Genomic DNA, 16365 nt, shown 5'->3' on the forward strand with positions numbered 1-16365 from the left:
GGACCACTGGGACCGAACATTTAAAGTGAAATTCCATATTCTGTATTGTTCTGGTGCCTATTCTCGATAGGCTTCTCTGAGTTATGACATTTGACATTGTACTCCAAACTGGTACTCCTAATTCTACCAAAGCCCTACTGTTATAGACACCTTAGAACTACTTTGTTTCGCCTCACAGAAGGAAGGAATTTAGCTGATCATAATCATAAACGTAATGCTCTTTTTATGAACCAATCCTTTTGCTACTTATCCCCATAGTTGAGCTTTGAATATCTGTCCCACTTTTGAATCACTGTGGTTCCTGAGGTGCAATGGCAATGTCCCTCCCTTTGAGCCTGGAGACCTGGGATAAAGTCCCAGCTGTCCCAGAAGCCTGTAATGACAATGCTGAACAGATTGATTAGAAAATATAGGCTGCAATGATTTCTGTTTCAGCTACTGTCAGCAATGATTCCTCTAAAAACTCAGTAGAAGTAAATTTCTTCTGACCTCTTTTCCCTCTTTCTCAGTGAAAAATGCAAGCGTTGCTTTGACTCGAAAAGAGGAAGTAGGCTTTCCTACCTGTGCTGTCAAAATCTTTTCCAATTTTCTTTTTTAAAACTACATCTTTTCACCCATTTGTTCCAATCTGACAAAAATAATACCAGCAACACATTAGGTTTGCACTCCACTTGAAGGCATTATTGCTGTTCCTATTATGGAATATTTACGATTCTGATTGTAACCGAACTGTTGTCTCATTAAGTTAATTAGTATATCTTTGCTGTTCTCATCTGTTGCTTTAATAAAATCCCATTAAATGTGCAGGAAATAATTTTCATTATCAAAGTGGGTGAAGCATTAGGAATTAGATTCATGTGGCTGATTAAGCATCATTTGAACACTTCATTAATGTTTCTTTTCAGTAGCTCATCAAACTAAGTGCATGTTTAAACACATGGTAGTTTCCAATTAATGGTAGTGAAGTGGTGTGATATTCGGTCATTTTAGATCAGATGTTTTTAGCTTTGAAATGATCAAATCACATTGTGAGGAAAAGTGTAAATGTCCTCCAAAATATGTGTTTTTATTCTCCTACCTTGCACTTGCAGGAGAGCACTTAACCAGACTGTTTACAGGCTGGAGGTCTGCATCACACTGTTTTATCTCCAACTCCATCTACAACTTGTGTGTCATGAGGCTCCTTGCCGGAGGCACAGACAAATGCGTCTCATGAAAGCTTCCTGAGAAGAACTGTGTTTGAGTGCCATGATTCCAGCTAGAAAAGGACTCTTGTTGAAAGCCAATATACTATATTGAAGATTGTCCAGTTGCACGACAATCCATCTTCAATTGCTGAGAAAACACAGCTCTGGCCAATATTTTAGGTATATTTTTGCTAATGAAAGGGCCTAATATTATTGAGAACCAGGTATCTCTGGATGCTGGACAGCAAAAAAGTAAACTTTGCTTTTATTTTTGACATTGAAAAAATGCTCGAATTTAATTCTAAAACTCAAAAATGAGCGCAAACAATTTTGAATACTTTTTGTGTTTGATGAAGTTGGCTTCCATTGTGCAAATCAAATCCAGACTGCAGAAATGGATTACAATTGAATCTGTTCCGTGCTCATTGAGGCAGTTTATACACTCTGTGGCATAATGTTAAACTCTTATTAGGAAGTAAGTTTGAGATGTAGTAAATGCAGGCCATAGTGCACCAGTAGAGAGATTCTCTTGAAAGGCATCAGCTGAACATTGAACACCGGCAAAGTTGTCAATGGACTACTTAAATCAGAAACATTTAATTCAAAAAGATACAAAAACAAAGTTGTTGGAAAAGCCCAGCAGGTCTGGCAGCATTTGTGAAGGAAGAAGCAGAGTTAACGTTTCTGGTCCAGTGACCCTTCTTCAGAAGTGGACCCGAAATGTTAACTCTGTCTTTCCTTCACAGATGCTGCCAGACGTGCTTAGCTTTACCAGCAACTTTGTTTTTGACCCTGATTTACAGCATCCACAGTTCTTTCAATTTTTAATTCAAAAAGGTCTTGTTTTCTTCTTCTCCTGGCAGACCAAACCTGTTGCATTTGCAGTACGGACAAATGTTGGCTATAGTGCAGCACTGGATAATGATGTCCCTGTCCCAGGCATGGCTATCTCATTTGAACCAAAGGATTTCCTACATGTCAAAGAAGTAGGTTCGATACACATTGTAGCATTTAGAAGACAAAAATTTGCAAAATTTATCTTAATCAATGTGTGTATATATGTACTTGCTTTTTTCTTTCATTTTTCCCATGTTTAGAAATTTAGCAATGATTGGTGGATAGGACGACTGGTTAAGGAAGGCTGTGAAATAGGTTTCATTCCGAGTCCAGTCAAATTAGAAAACATGAGGTTCCAGAATGATCAAAAGGTGAAGCAAGGAAAATATCACTCCAGGTAAGTGGACAGAACAACCTGGATGTGGAAAGTGCGTAGGACTAGCGTGCGATAATTTAGATCAGATTCAACTGAGCTGAAGTTCCTCTGTTCTGATTTGTCAGATTAATCAGCTTTGTCTGATAAAAAGCAAAAGAGAAAATCATGCAGATGTCTTGAAAATAAAATGGTACTGCGGAATAATTTTAACTCAGGTCAGGCTTGAAATCGGATTCCAAATCAGATTTGATTAACTCTGCTGAGGACTGAATGTAGTTAAGGCCCAAAAATTAAAAAAAGGGAAGCTGGAATACTTTAATGAATGCTATTCTTGACTCCTCATTTTTATTTTAAACGTAAAATGTTTTGTGAAATTTGTGCGAACTGCAAGTTATCAGATGAAGTTTGTACATACTAGAGTGATGACGATAAAAGGAAAATACAAATGAGCTTGTCTCAATATATCTAAGACTGCTTATGGCAATTATAAATCAAATACATATTAAAATACTATTAAACCTTTTTGAAGAAAGTACTTTGGATTATATTGGTCTAGACTTTGCTCGAGTGAGGTGCCTCATGATGTCTTGTTCATTAAAATTGTTTGTACAGCTGTATTTTTATGACTTTAGTCTGCAAATTTCTTGCAAATGCAAACAAATATCATTACACTGATTGCAACTAGGCATCTAACTGCTTTAAAGATGAAAAAGATGAATTAGGAGTGGAAATAAGCCATTCAACTTCTCTGGCTTGCTCTGCCATTTAATAAGATCAAACATGATCTGATTGTGGCCTCAAATCCAAACTTCTGCCTACACATAATAACTTTAACTGAACTTTAACTCTCTTGTTAATCTGCATGTCCTCTTCACAACCTACTTTCTACTTTACTATCTTTGTATTGTTGCTAAATTTGCTGATGATGCACTAATTCACTTTAGTCAAAGTCCATTCATGTAGATTGCAAATAACTGAGGTGCAAACACTGATCCTGTGGCACACAATTTTCACATTGTGCCAAGCTAAAAGGATCTGTTTACACTCGCCCTCTGTTTTGTATTAGTTGTCACAACTTCTAACCTTGCTAATATCTGACCCACAACACCAAGAGCTTGTACTTTGCACAGCAATCTTGCATGTGACTCCTTGTCAGATGTCTTCTGAACATTTCATTGCAGTGCAGTAAAAAGGCTCCCCTTTTATTTATTTTTGTTGCTTGTTACTTACTCAAGAATTAGTCAAACATGACTTCCCTTTCACCTATTTTTCTAATCAACTTGTTCAGAGGTGTTATTACAGACCTCTGGAGAAGGTGCAACTTGAATGTGAGTCTCTTGGTCCGAGAGTAGGGACATGACCACTGTGCCAAAAGAAGGCCCCATGACTCCTCTTTCACAAGACTCTGCCTGATTGCATTCAGATGTTCTAAGACTACAGGTATTTCTCCTACAGTGCGATAGTTGCATTCTTGTCTGATCTCGCGTTACAGAAAATTGCCATTAAAAATCATGTTCTAGAGAAATAGTGAGAGAAAATCGCTATACCTGCACAGCAGTAAGTTTGTGTTATCCAAACAGCATCCACAATTCATTAATCAAATTACAGCCAATTCACATTAATGAAACACACATTATAGCAGAAGTACCTGTACTCAGCAGTAGATTCCGGCATTTTCCCTTTGAGAGATGTTGAGATGGTTTTTGGCATTTTCCAGTCTTTAGCCAAGACCTCTACTCCTTGATGAAGATCATTGTTATCAATTCACTTTTCACAAATATTGATTTGCATCCTTAATCTAATCTTAACCCTAACCCTGATCCCTTTTCTGATTGTTGCAATTTAAATTATTATAATTTTCAAAGGTACTTGTTCTGTATTGTCTTCTATGCCTCCATAAAATGATTGCTTCGATTTCATCTTGCACTGAAAAGGAATCCTAGTTTCTCCAGTTTCTGTTTTAGAATTCCAACATCTAATACAGTGCATTCCAAACTTTTTCTCACTTTGAAGCTTAAAAATTATCACGACCCTCTCAATGAAAAGTTTGGACCTCAAAGAGATCCAACTGTTTGGAGACAACAAAGTGTGGAGCTGGATGAACATAGCAGGCCAAGCAGCATCTTAGGAGCACAAAAGCTAATGTTTCGGGCCTAGACCCTTCATCAGAAAAAGAAGGGTCTAGGTCCGAAACGTCAGCTTTTGTGCTTCGAAGATGCTGCTTGGCCTGCTGTGTTCATCCAGCTCCACACTTTGTTATCTCGGATTCTCCAGAAACTGCAGCTCCCATTTTCCCTAAACAACTGTTTAGAAAAGGTTTGAAGACTTTGGACCTCAGAGGCGCTGTTTGAGGGCGTGTATAGCTTTTGAACCTTGATTCGAGCTCCACAATGTCCTCAGAGCTTGCAGTTCTAAAATTTCAGCCCATGACCTCCACTTGGGTCCCAACGCCAACATCGGGAAACCCTGATCTAATGCAATGTCACTTATTCAGTCGGGAAGTTTCAACGTTCTTAATGTCTTTCTTACCATGTCCAGAACAGTAGCTGATGTGAAAATTTAGACAGCAAATGTAATTATTTACCTGCACGGGTAGTAAAGTAAAGAATGTATTGATATAATTCAACTTGATAAGGATACCAGCTATAACACACGATTCAAATTTTGATATTCACTATCAAAAAGCTGCCATTGCTTAAATTAAATCAGTGCATCATGCAATCAAAAGCATTGATTAAAAACAGTAATGCAGAGGATGAAATGGAATAGTCCTCCCAAGTGGGGGATGACAGCAGGAAAAACTGCCTAACCAAGAACGTCACATGCTTAAAAAAATTACAAATATTTTATTTGTTATTTTTACATGTCGGAAATCGAGTGCTGAGCTAAACACATCTATACCAATGTTTGTGCTATAGGCAAATGTTTTTTCCCACTCTTTTTCCCATTTAACGGTCAGTGTATTTTGCCAATCTTAGCCATATGCTTGTCCAGTTTCTGTTAATGATATCTCTGCTTTTAACTCTGATGGTTGTTTGTTGCAGAGAGTTGCACATTCTGTTCACTCCCTCTTTCTTCATGAAGGAGCTTCTCCTTATTTTTTAAAATTATTTTATTCATGAATATCATACATGTATGTCCTCTATTGTTTATATCCTCTACAAGTGGAACCACTTTCTTTATTCTTCCCTGTCAAAGCTTTTCGTGGTCTTTAAGGCTTTTTACAGGTGACCTTCCCCCCCCCGCCCCCCAGATTTGTTCAAGTGTCCCAATCCATTTAATCTTTCTTGATGAATGTAATTACCCTTGTAAATCTTTTTTATCCTTTAATTTTCTGTGTTCCCTACTATCATCATTCAGAAATGATTTGCAGAGAAGTATTTGTAGTACTATTAAGTGTAGTGATGGCAGTAAAAATAAGAGCGACAAACTATTGAAAAAATGTGGAACAGTTAAGCAGAGGGTCCACAGAATTTGAGTTGATGCAAGTTGGTTATTTTTATTGTTTAGTTGTGTCATTGATAGTAATATGATTAAATTTAATTTGTATCTGTCTCTTCTAGTAAATCAGGTGGAAATTCATCTTCCAGTTTAGGTGATGTTGTACCTAGTTCTAGGCGATCTACTCCTCCCTCTTCTGGTGAGTGGATTAACAAGTTCTCTCCCTGCTGAATTACATAAATATTGTAATTATTATTAGTTTATTGTTATTGATCGTATATAGAGTTATATGTTCTAACTGTTGCTGTGTGAGTATCCTGTACGTAAAAGTAATGAGAGCATTTTATCTTCATGCTGCGGATCAGTATTTAAAGTAAGAACAACTTTAGATAGAACAGCTTCCAAACTTTGGCCTTTCAAAACAAAACTATATCACATGACATCCCCCATTAGCTCAGCACGTCTGGGCCACAGGTATAGCTACTGCCCAGTGAGTCCTGTGTCTTAAATTGTTATCCCTGTGTGAATGCACGTGTCAGGATCGATGTTGGCCAGAATCAGATTGAAATCAGTCATGTAGCCTTACTTAGGTCAGTGACACAGCTCAGCAAACCTTTTATGATTTAACTTAATTCATACAAAGCGACACAAGATTTATTTCTAATGAGGAAAATTTAATGACTGAATTGTTGATTGGAGGAGGAGAGATCAGATTATATTTGAAGATCTCCAATATGATTTCTTTAGTGTGGTTAGTTAATCATTGCTATACAACACAACTTCTGAAGTGAAAACAGGCAATCTCCTGATGGAACTTAAATTGAAGCTACAGTATGTTGTACCAAAACAGGCAGGAGATTCTTAACTTCAATGGCAGAAGGTTGAGAATTAATATTTATGTCCAAATTCAAGTAAAATCTGAAGATTATTTTGCCATGCAACTTAAATTTTTACCATCATGGCTGATGATCATGTGATGTCTTTTGACTGGAAGTTATTAACAGATTTTGAAATGCAGAACAATGATACTGCTGAGAGCAATCTGTACGATGTTTGCTTTATGTGTCACCATTCCACTTAGCAAGAATTTTGTGCATTTTTTGTGGCCTGCCTTGTTAATCATATCCTGAGTCAGTTTACAAAGCATTTAGTTATTGTTTCCCCTCCATAACTGGCCTCCTCTTCATTTGTTACATTCATTTTAGCTCTCCATTCAGTCTGAAAATCAGTGATCTCTGGGCTATAACTTCGGTGTATAGATCATCTAAGGTTGTAACTAGTACTTGCTTGAGGTACTGTTCAGATATTTACTTGGGATTACAGTAGGAGCTAAAATTCACTTACTTCACGAAGGCTTCTAACTTCTCTGAGACTAACCAACTGCATTCTTACTGAATGTGTGCAATTTTTTAATATTCAAACTTAAAGTCACAATTTTCTTTTTAAACTGGTGGAATTATACAGTGAAAACAAGTGAAAGGTAGTTGAACAATCCAATATTAATTCCTAAAATCTACAGAATGACATTTATAACCAAAATAACAATATGGTGGCTAGCTCCCTCCCTCCATCTATCTAGTCGTTACCTAAACACTCATGTCTACATAAGCTGGTGTTTCACTGTCTTGTATTACTCTATTCTTCACATGAAGTTGCTCCTGCAATAGCTTGGTACAAAGTTGTTGAGCACCACTTGGCAGTAAAAACCAGCATCTAGCATCTTGCAACAAATGACAGTATCCATGAGAACATACAAAAGCTTGGAATGACCAAATGTCCAGCTTCCTTTTGAATGTGTTTCCCACAATCACAATTACAAACGTAATTTTTGCACTGTACTTCCCCCACTTAATTGACTACCTTGGGGAGGGGGGAGGGGAGGTGGATAATAACGACAGATTCCAGCAAGTTGGAAGAATTTCAGAATGCTAATGTAATATGGTTCTATGTCAGTTAACCTTGACTGATGTGTTCAAATGATTGTAATTAGAGTGGGCATTAAAAACGTAGGAACCATAGTGTATTTATACTCATTCCTAGTTGGCCCCAAGAAGGTGGTGATCAGCTGTCTTCCTGAATGGCTAAAATCCTTTTGGTACAGATAGACCCATTATTCTGTAGGAAGAGAGATCCAGGATTTGGACCCAGTGCCATTGAAGGACAGCAAAATGGTGAGTGACTTGAAGGAGAACTTGCAATTAGTGGTCTTCCTACCCATCTGATTCCCTTCTCCTTCTAGATAGTACTGGTAACAGGTTTGGATGATGCTCTTTAAGGAGCCTCAGTGAGTTGCTGCAACTTACAAATGGCACACACTGCTGCTGCTGAGCTTTGGTGGTGGAGGGAGTGAATGTTTATGGATGTGGTGCCAGTCAAGCAGGATGAAGTCAAGCTTTATCCTGCATGATGTCAAGCTTCTTGGGTGTCATTAGAGCTGCACTCATCCAGACAAGTGTGAGTATTGCATCCAAATCCTATGCCTTGTGCTTTGCATGTGGTGGACTGGCGTCAGGAAGTCAGAATGTGAGTTATTCACTGCAGGATTCTGAGCTTCTGACCTGCTGTTGTAGTTACTGTATTTATTTGCCTAGTTCAGTTCAGTTGATGGTCAATGATAGCCAGAAGGATATTGATAACTGAGATTCAATGATGACAAAGTCTTTGAATGTCGAGGTATACTCATTGGATTCTCCTGCGTTACAGATGGATATTTCCTTGCACTTCTGTTTAATGAATGTTACCTGCCTTTTGCCAGCCCAAACCTGTAAATTATCCAGGTATTGCCTGATGATGGAAAGGAACCTTAATGTTTCTATGAAGTTCTATTCTGGAAATATTTAAGAATTAGAGAGAGTAAAAATTTGGGCAGTTCAGAGTTTTCTCATTCCTAATACATCTTGTGTAATTCATTCGCTTTCATACATGATATGGGCAATGAAGGTATGCCAATAAGCATATCAGAATGAAACAGAGCAGAGGTATTGATGAAAGTCACCGGTCCATAAGAGTTTAGCTGTATCCACCTGCAACACATTGCAAATGATCAAAATAACCATTGGGTCCCAAAGCCCAGGATTGTCAAAAAGATTCACTTCACATTCAGGTATTTTCCTGTTTTGGTTTAGCAGAGAGAAACCTACTTTGTTTAGAAAGTCCACCGCAACAAAAACATTCAGGCAGCTGATTGGCAGCTAGTAGGATTTCTACTGGAATTATGTTGCTGGACTGGGAGGTCCCACCTGCTTGGAACTGACAGCTGGTCAAAGACAAACATTCCCAGAATTTGCCATGGTCTTGGCTGCTGATGGGATGTAGCTACCCCGAGCCCCAAGTGGAGGATCAGAGCCAAGAAGTGTTACTGTTGTTTGCAGAAAGGAGGTGGTTCTCAATTGGTGATCATATTGGGGGAGGGGGAGACAGCGGGTTCTCAGAAACCACACCCTTGTCCGAGGTTGAACCCCTTGGTGTTGTACAAATGAGTGCAGACTGAGAGATCCTGCTACTTACTGAGAGACTGCTCACATTAATTTATCATTTGGAAAAGGTGGCTCTTGTACAACCTGGAGGTGCTGAGGTGCGATTAGACCTGAAAGTGGTAATTAATTGACCACATACACACTTTAATTGCTCGCAGCTCAGGAAAGTTGGCAATGGACCTTCCCAGTCAGAGCTCCATTTCTGAGTCAAATTGCAAGGGTTTTTTTTTGCCCTTCCCACCACCTATTCCTTCGTCAAGTGTGATAATCCCAGCCCAGTACTTAGCTCCAGTGCGTATTGGCAGTTGCATTGAATGCAAACATTGTTAGGATCTGCTTTTGTCCAGGTGAAAATGAAATAGTTTTGACTGTATTAACATCACATCTCTGGAGGATCACTATGTTTTACAATTGTTATTTGGACCACAGTTCTAACTATGAATTTGATCAACAGTAATATTAAAGGTAGAGAGCCCAAGAATTGCTAGGAGTAGGTTTAGTGTATATCGTGCATCTGAATTAATTGTATCTGTTTGCCTGCATCCTGAAATGGAAATGTGAGCTGGGTGTCGGAGGATAGGTTTGGTAATTGGATGCACTGATATACAAGCACTATCTTGACATTATTTCTTGAAAATTAAATTGTAACTGTGTGTGGCAATAAGAACTAGATATTCTGCTGAGTGTGAACAGATGGCAATGAAGCAGAATTAGAACAATTTCTCTGCAAGTGCTCCTTAAAGTCTTCCCACTAATTTATGGTATACTGCCTTTCATTAAATTACAAAGAAAAAAAATAACATGGTTTGAGCTTTTTGAGTCATGGTCTATAGACCTGAATCTTCCCTTGTTTTTTCTCCTTTCTTTTATCTTTCACGCCACACTGGTCCTTGAGTGCAATTTCACATCTCCAGCCTCTGTCATCTCTGCTTTGTAATTACAAAAAATCGTGGAGTGGTGTTCATGAAATTTTCTGACGATGTTGCCCCCTCAGGAAGCCTGACAGAGCTTAAGACCCTGTATATTAGAGAGCCGTGATTACCTGGCCTGGTGGTGCCCCTGAAAGGGTATTTGGCCCATGAATTGAGGCCTTGAGAGGAGAGAAACAAAACAGCACAATAATAAGTCAAATATCTGACCCTGGGAATCCTCATTGTCTGTTCCACTCCCTGCTTCTCCCACTTTGCCAACAATGCAAAGACCATCATTTTCCAGCCCTCTTTATTTCTGGCAAGAGTCATTGCGCTTGAAACGTTTTCTGTTTTCATTACATTTAATACACCATTTAAACAACAGTGATTTCCAGAATGCATAGATTTACAGATTAATATTAATATTTATGAACATATATGGGAGATATAATGTAAATTTGTTGGCCTTTCTCATACTGGGTTTGGTGGGTGGTGGAGTTGTTAATGTGGTGAGAGAGCATTCTGAACCCTTCCATCTTAATGCCTCCACTCAGAATAAAGCCTGTGAAGGGATCTCCTGCCCCACTGTCAATTGGGATGCTGAAACAGGCAATTATATTTAAAAAAATACTAAACTTGAAGAATATATCGTGCTTCCAGGCTTGCAAACAACAATGGTCAGGGGCCTTGCTGTGTGTGAAGCCTGAGACAGGGCTGTTCGTAGGTTTCTGGTGGTCCCTTGTGCAAAGGCACTTAGTCCCTGATCAAGGGACCTGTGCCAGCATAGGGCACAACTGGCTGTCCAGTCAGTGGGCAAGACCCCCATCATGCCCAATAAATGTCATGCCAGAGCCTATCTCAAGCCTGAATCTTCTCTTTGTATTATTGATAATGTATGTTGGTGAATGCAGTGGATCACCATCCATGAAAACCAGTGGCCCAACGGTTGTAGGAAAACATTCACAGAAACTGAACTGAATCCAGTGTAAATGGGACAAAGGTATTGGGTGATGATAATATTCTGCATTTAAATCTTGTGACTTTAATGAACTTACCAAACGAGTTTGAGTTTGTTAACTGAAATTGAACATTCAAGCAAGTTAATTGTTGTTCCTATTTTTCTGTGGAGAATTCTATTTTGCGTAGTATTTATGGCATAACTAAGTGTTTGTCTCTTGTTTTACATTTGGCACAAATAGATACATTGTCTTTGAGTTCCTTTTATTTACAGTTTGTGCATTGCCATATTTTACTTTATATGTGATTCTACATTTTTTAAATTATTCCCATTCATTCAACTCCTGTTTTCCTTCCTTTCCTTCTACCTGGTACCCTGGTCCTATCTGCCTATGTAGCTTTTGATTTAGATGCCACTGGCTTAGATGCAGAAGACAATGACTCCCCAGCAAATCACCGCTCCCCTATAGCCAGTGTAAACAGTCTAACGTCTCCCCAGTCTAAAGAGAAAAGAATGCCCTTTTTTAAGAAGGTAACCATACTTCCTAAACTGCAGTCTGTCGCACGTGCTAGCCAGCAGTATGTCACTGAACAAGTCTTGTATTTGTTTGTGTCCTGTGAAAAGTCAATAACATGCATGCTCTGTTATTCTTGTTTTTCTCTTAAATGCTTCTATAGCCAAACAGAAGCAGAAATCGGTAAGTCTATATTGTTATATGTTGATCCTGCCCATTGCATAATTAGCATTGAAATCCTCCACACAATAAGCATGGAAAAGGTTTTTTTTACGAATGAGTGAATGATTGCCTTTCATGATGTAAATTTGTAGAAGTTTAGATTTGATTAGCTCTAAAGCATGCTGGAGGAGCTCCTCGCGGAGGTAAATATGTGCATAAGCATTCAAGAAATCTTGCTAATTATGCCATTGGGACATTGCTTGCTACATAACATCTGGACACTAGGACTATCAGTATTGTGTTAGCTTGTTCAGTACTTTGTGTAAACTTTGATTAGTATTGGGGGGGGAGAGAAAATTTTTTTTTATATTGGCTGTTGTCACTGTACTTTGGCTTTTTTGTATGTTAAGTTATGTGGTAATGATGCTTTGTGTTGTTGCTTTGCTGTTTGGCTTGTTTTCTGATGTGATGGGAGAATGGATTGGTGTTTTTTCTTGTTGGTCATACGGATGTTTTTGTAACTTCTTAAATAAATGTATGACAAATTAAGTGAGTGTGGATGAAATTAGAAACAAACTGAAGAGATGAAATGTGTAGGCCTGCATGGAAAGTCTTACTGGCATCCAGAAAGAAAGTAGATATTTGAATGTTTTGAACAAAGTTCATTTAAGTGATATTGTATCATTTTATTAAAAGTTGTTTGTTTATTTACGCTACCTGTCATCATAATAGACACCTGGTTTTCACATATGGTAATGAATATTTGCTGATAAAATTGACTGGCTGTATTTGAAACCATCAACCAGAAATGTCTTATTGCATTCCTTGCACTTTCAGTAACAGTCAGTTATTTCTAATTGAGTCAGGATTGCAGAACAAATATTCACGAAACTGCAACTGCTATTTTATTTGAGCTAGTTAATGTTACACCATGATCTTTTCAGTTTGAAAATCTGTGACATGTTCAATGAATTCTCTGTACTTATCATTATGACAATATTGAGGCACTAATATGGCTCCATTAGCCATTTTGCTCAAATTTAGGCACTGCAGACTAATTAATAATGCTAGACTTGCTTCTTATTTTTAAAAAATGAATAATTGTATCTATGAGTTAGCAGGTTACAGGTCTTTTTGCCTCAATAAATTTATCTCAATATACTATTAACCCAAATTTATACAATACCATTCTGTACAGAAATTATAAGAGGCGGCCAATAACATCATTGTTGAAGTATTAAATTAATCTAGAAAGAAAATTCTTACTAGCAGTTGAGAAAGATAATTTACTAATTAAGGAAGTACTCACCCTTTTTTTTATACTTTCCACAATAAATGTGTTTGCAGTTTTGTGTACTACGTGTGTAGTTGGGCATTAAAGAAAACAGCTTGCTTCATGCCAGAACTTGTCACACGTATGCAACAAAAATAAACTCAACACCTCCACTGCAGACATCTGAAGTTTGTGGGGAATGAAACAAGACTGCAGGACCATTTGTTTTCTTTACTCATAGGATGTGGGTGTTTCTAGCTAGGCCAGCATTTATTACCCTTCCCTAATTGCCCAGTAGAATGTGGTGGTGAGCCACTGCCTTGAAACATTGCAGCCATTAGGGTATAGGTAAATGCACAGTGCTACTGGCAGTGGAGTTCCAGAATTTCGACCAAGTCCTATTGAAAGAACAGTGATATGGTTCCAAGTCTGGATGGCGTGTGAGTCAGAGGAGAACTTGCAGCTAGCACAGTTCCCATGCATCTGCTGCCGATCAGGAAAGTAACTGGAAAGGGGACATAAGTAGGCATCAAAGAAATGTAAGATAACATTCGGGCCTCGACCCTTCACGTCAGCTTTTGTGCTCCTGAGATGCTGCTTGGCCTGCTGTGTTCATCCAGCTCCACACTTTGTTATCTCGGATTCTCCAGCATCTGCAGTTCTCATTATCTCTGATCAAAGAAATGTAGATAGTTTGAGTGAGTGAACAAAAATCTACCACTTGGAGTATAATATAGGAAGATGTCAAATTTTGGTAGGATGAATAAAAAAGAATTGTCTAAAGGTGAGAGATTGCAGAGCGCTGAAATGCTGAGGGGATCTGGGTGTCCTAGTACATGAATTGCAAAAGACATCTATGCAAGTAACACGTAATCAGGAAAGCATATGGTATGTAACTTATTGCAAGGGAATTGAATACAAAAGTAGAGAGGATAGGTTTCAGTATTACAGGGCACATCTCAAGTACTGCTAAGTATTTTTCTCCCTATTTAGGAAGGATGTAAATACATTGCAAGCAGTTGAGAGAAGAGTTGCTCAACAAAATCCTGGAATTGGTAGGTTGTCTCATGAGGAAAGGTTAGATAGACCATGTTAGTATCAACTGGCATATAGAAGAATAGGGTGCAACTTATTTGATTAAAGCACGTGAGTTTTCCCAGGGTGGATCTGAAAAGGATGTTGCCTATAGTGGGAGAAACTAGAAATCAGGATCATTGTTTTTAAAAAGGCCCATGCATTTGACAGGATTTTTTTTAACATGTGGCTCCCTGAAGAGGAAACAGAAGCTGAGTCTTTGAATATTTTTAAGGCAGTGTTAGATTCTTGACGAATAAAGGGACGGCTAGTGAGAGGTTATTGGTGTTAAGCATGAATGTGGAGTAATGAAAACAACCATGAACTGACTGAATGATGGAACGAGCTTGAAGGGTCAGTTGATCTATCCCCAAGCCTAGGAATTCATAAATCTATTCCTGTTCTGAGAGCATAATTTGTGTGTTTGTGTTACAATCCCTGGGTATGTCCAATTCCACTGGCAGGATAGACCTACTAGATTGTGTTGGTACAGTTATACAGGACTTTGGTGAGGCCACACCTGGACTATTGTGCGCAGTTTTGGTCTCCTTTTCTGAGGAAGGATGCTGTTACTCTCGAGAGAGAGAGAGAGAGTGCGGTAAAGGTTTACCAGGCTGTTCCAGGCACGGTGGACCTGATTTCTGAGGAGAGATTGACTAGATTGGGATTGTTTTCACAAGCATTCGGACAAATGAGACTCATAGAGACTTGTACAATTCTAACAGGACTGAATGGGGTAGATGCAGGGAGGATGTTCCTGGTGATGGGTGTGTCCAGAACCAGGGCTCACAGTATGAGGATTCAGGACAGATGACTTAGGATGGAGATGAGGAGACATTTCTTCATCCAAAGAGTGGTGAGCCTGTGGAATCCATTATCACAGGAAGTAGTTGATGGCAAAACATTGAATGTATTCAAGAGGCAACTTGATATAGCACTTGGGGTGAATGGGATCAAAGGTTACGGAGAGAAAGCAGGATTAGGCAATTGGGTTGGATGGTCAGCCATGATCGTGAAGAATGGCAGAGCAGGCTTGATGAGCCGAATGGTTGCTGCTCCTATCTTCTGTGCTTCTACGTTTAATCAAATTATGTGAGAAATAATTGAGTGCATGTAATGCATTTTCAACAGATACAGCATTATTCCGGTTTTCAAGAAATTTAGAAGTCTGCAGTTTTGTTCTAGATTTGAAAGGGCTGACTTTTAATGGAAAAAATATGGAACAGAGATTCAATGATCCTGACTACATTATATTCGTACATTGCCAAATTAACAGCAGTGTTCAAAATTTAGCAGGCCATTGTGACTCTGAGTCTGCAAAGCTCTACGTTAATAAATTGTTAAATATTTACTTAGCCAGAATGTGTCTTTACCAACCTCAGGGACCAAACACACACAATCCTTGTTTACTTCACAAGTTGTTGCCTTTCAATGATTGGTGAACACTTGAAATTGTACAGTAGATTTTGCTGTACTTGTTTCCACATACCAGGCTTCATAGCACAAGTGTCTTGTCTGCTAACCATTTATAATGCAACCATCACTGTGTGCAGGTGCTGGCACAATGGTCATCCAAACAATTCATTTCTTAGCACAATATTACATCAGGAAGGCTTGACAATTTCTAAGCTGCCTTTCCACATAACAATGGAAGGTAAAATTGCAGTGAAATATTTAAACTTAACTTTTTATAGATTGGCAAAAAATATGTTTTCAGTTATGCTTTCAGTCGGTTAGTTACTTTAGGCAATTTCTTGGTCTGGTACTTAGGATTGGGGTCCATTTTGCATTTAACACTGAGCAAATGGAACAATCTATCAGAAACTATTGACTCATTCAGTGATATTAGCACAATGTCTAAGGAGTATCACATAATCACAGTACAGGAGGCAGCAATTTGGCTCATTCTGTTTGTGCCTGTTCTCCAAATGAACATCTTACCTTGTGTCGTTTTCCAGCCTTCTCCCCATTATCCCATATATTCTCCTTTTGTAAGTAACCATCTAGTTCCATTTATGAAGGTATGACTTTTATTCTGGCAACAATTTCATACAGCAATAAATGTAGTGTATTTTATGAATATCTGTTACTTACAAAAAATGGTGTTGAAATGGTGCAAATTACAAACTTGTGTCCACGATATTCTAAGATTATGT

The 16365-nt window shown here is 38.4% G+C and overlaps 1 protein-coding gene across 7 annotated transcripts in view; it reads left to right on the forward strand.

Moving 5' to 3' along the window:
* LOC125464155 (voltage-dependent L-type calcium channel subunit beta-2-like) overlaps positions 1-16365 on the forward strand; it is a 330964-nt gene that overhangs the window by 287270 nt on the left and 27329 nt on the right. For 5 of the 7 annotated variants that reach the window (XM_048556296.2, XM_048556338.2, XM_048556306.2 and 2 more), the window contains 4 exons: positions 2051-2173; positions 2285-2421; positions 5964-6040; positions 11584-11717. In XM_048556296.2, the coding sequence (XP_048412253.1) occupies positions 2051-2173; positions 2285-2421; positions 5964-6040; positions 11584-11717 (471 nt within the window). Of the gene's footprint in view, positions 1-2050; positions 2174-2284; positions 2422-5963; positions 6041-11583; positions 11718-11863; positions 11884-16365 lie in introns of all 7 variants that reach the window. The other 2 variants (XM_048556321.2, XM_048556346.2) reach the window with 1 other exon arrangement.

This window comes from Stegostoma tigrinum, chromosome 2 (genome assembly GCF_030684315.1).
Source record: "Stegostoma tigrinum isolate sSteTig4 chromosome 2, sSteTig4.hap1, whole genome shotgun sequence".
In the NCBI taxonomy this organism is placed as follows: Eukaryota; Metazoa; Chordata; class Chondrichthyes; order Orectolobiformes; family Stegostomatidae; genus Stegostoma; species Stegostoma tigrinum.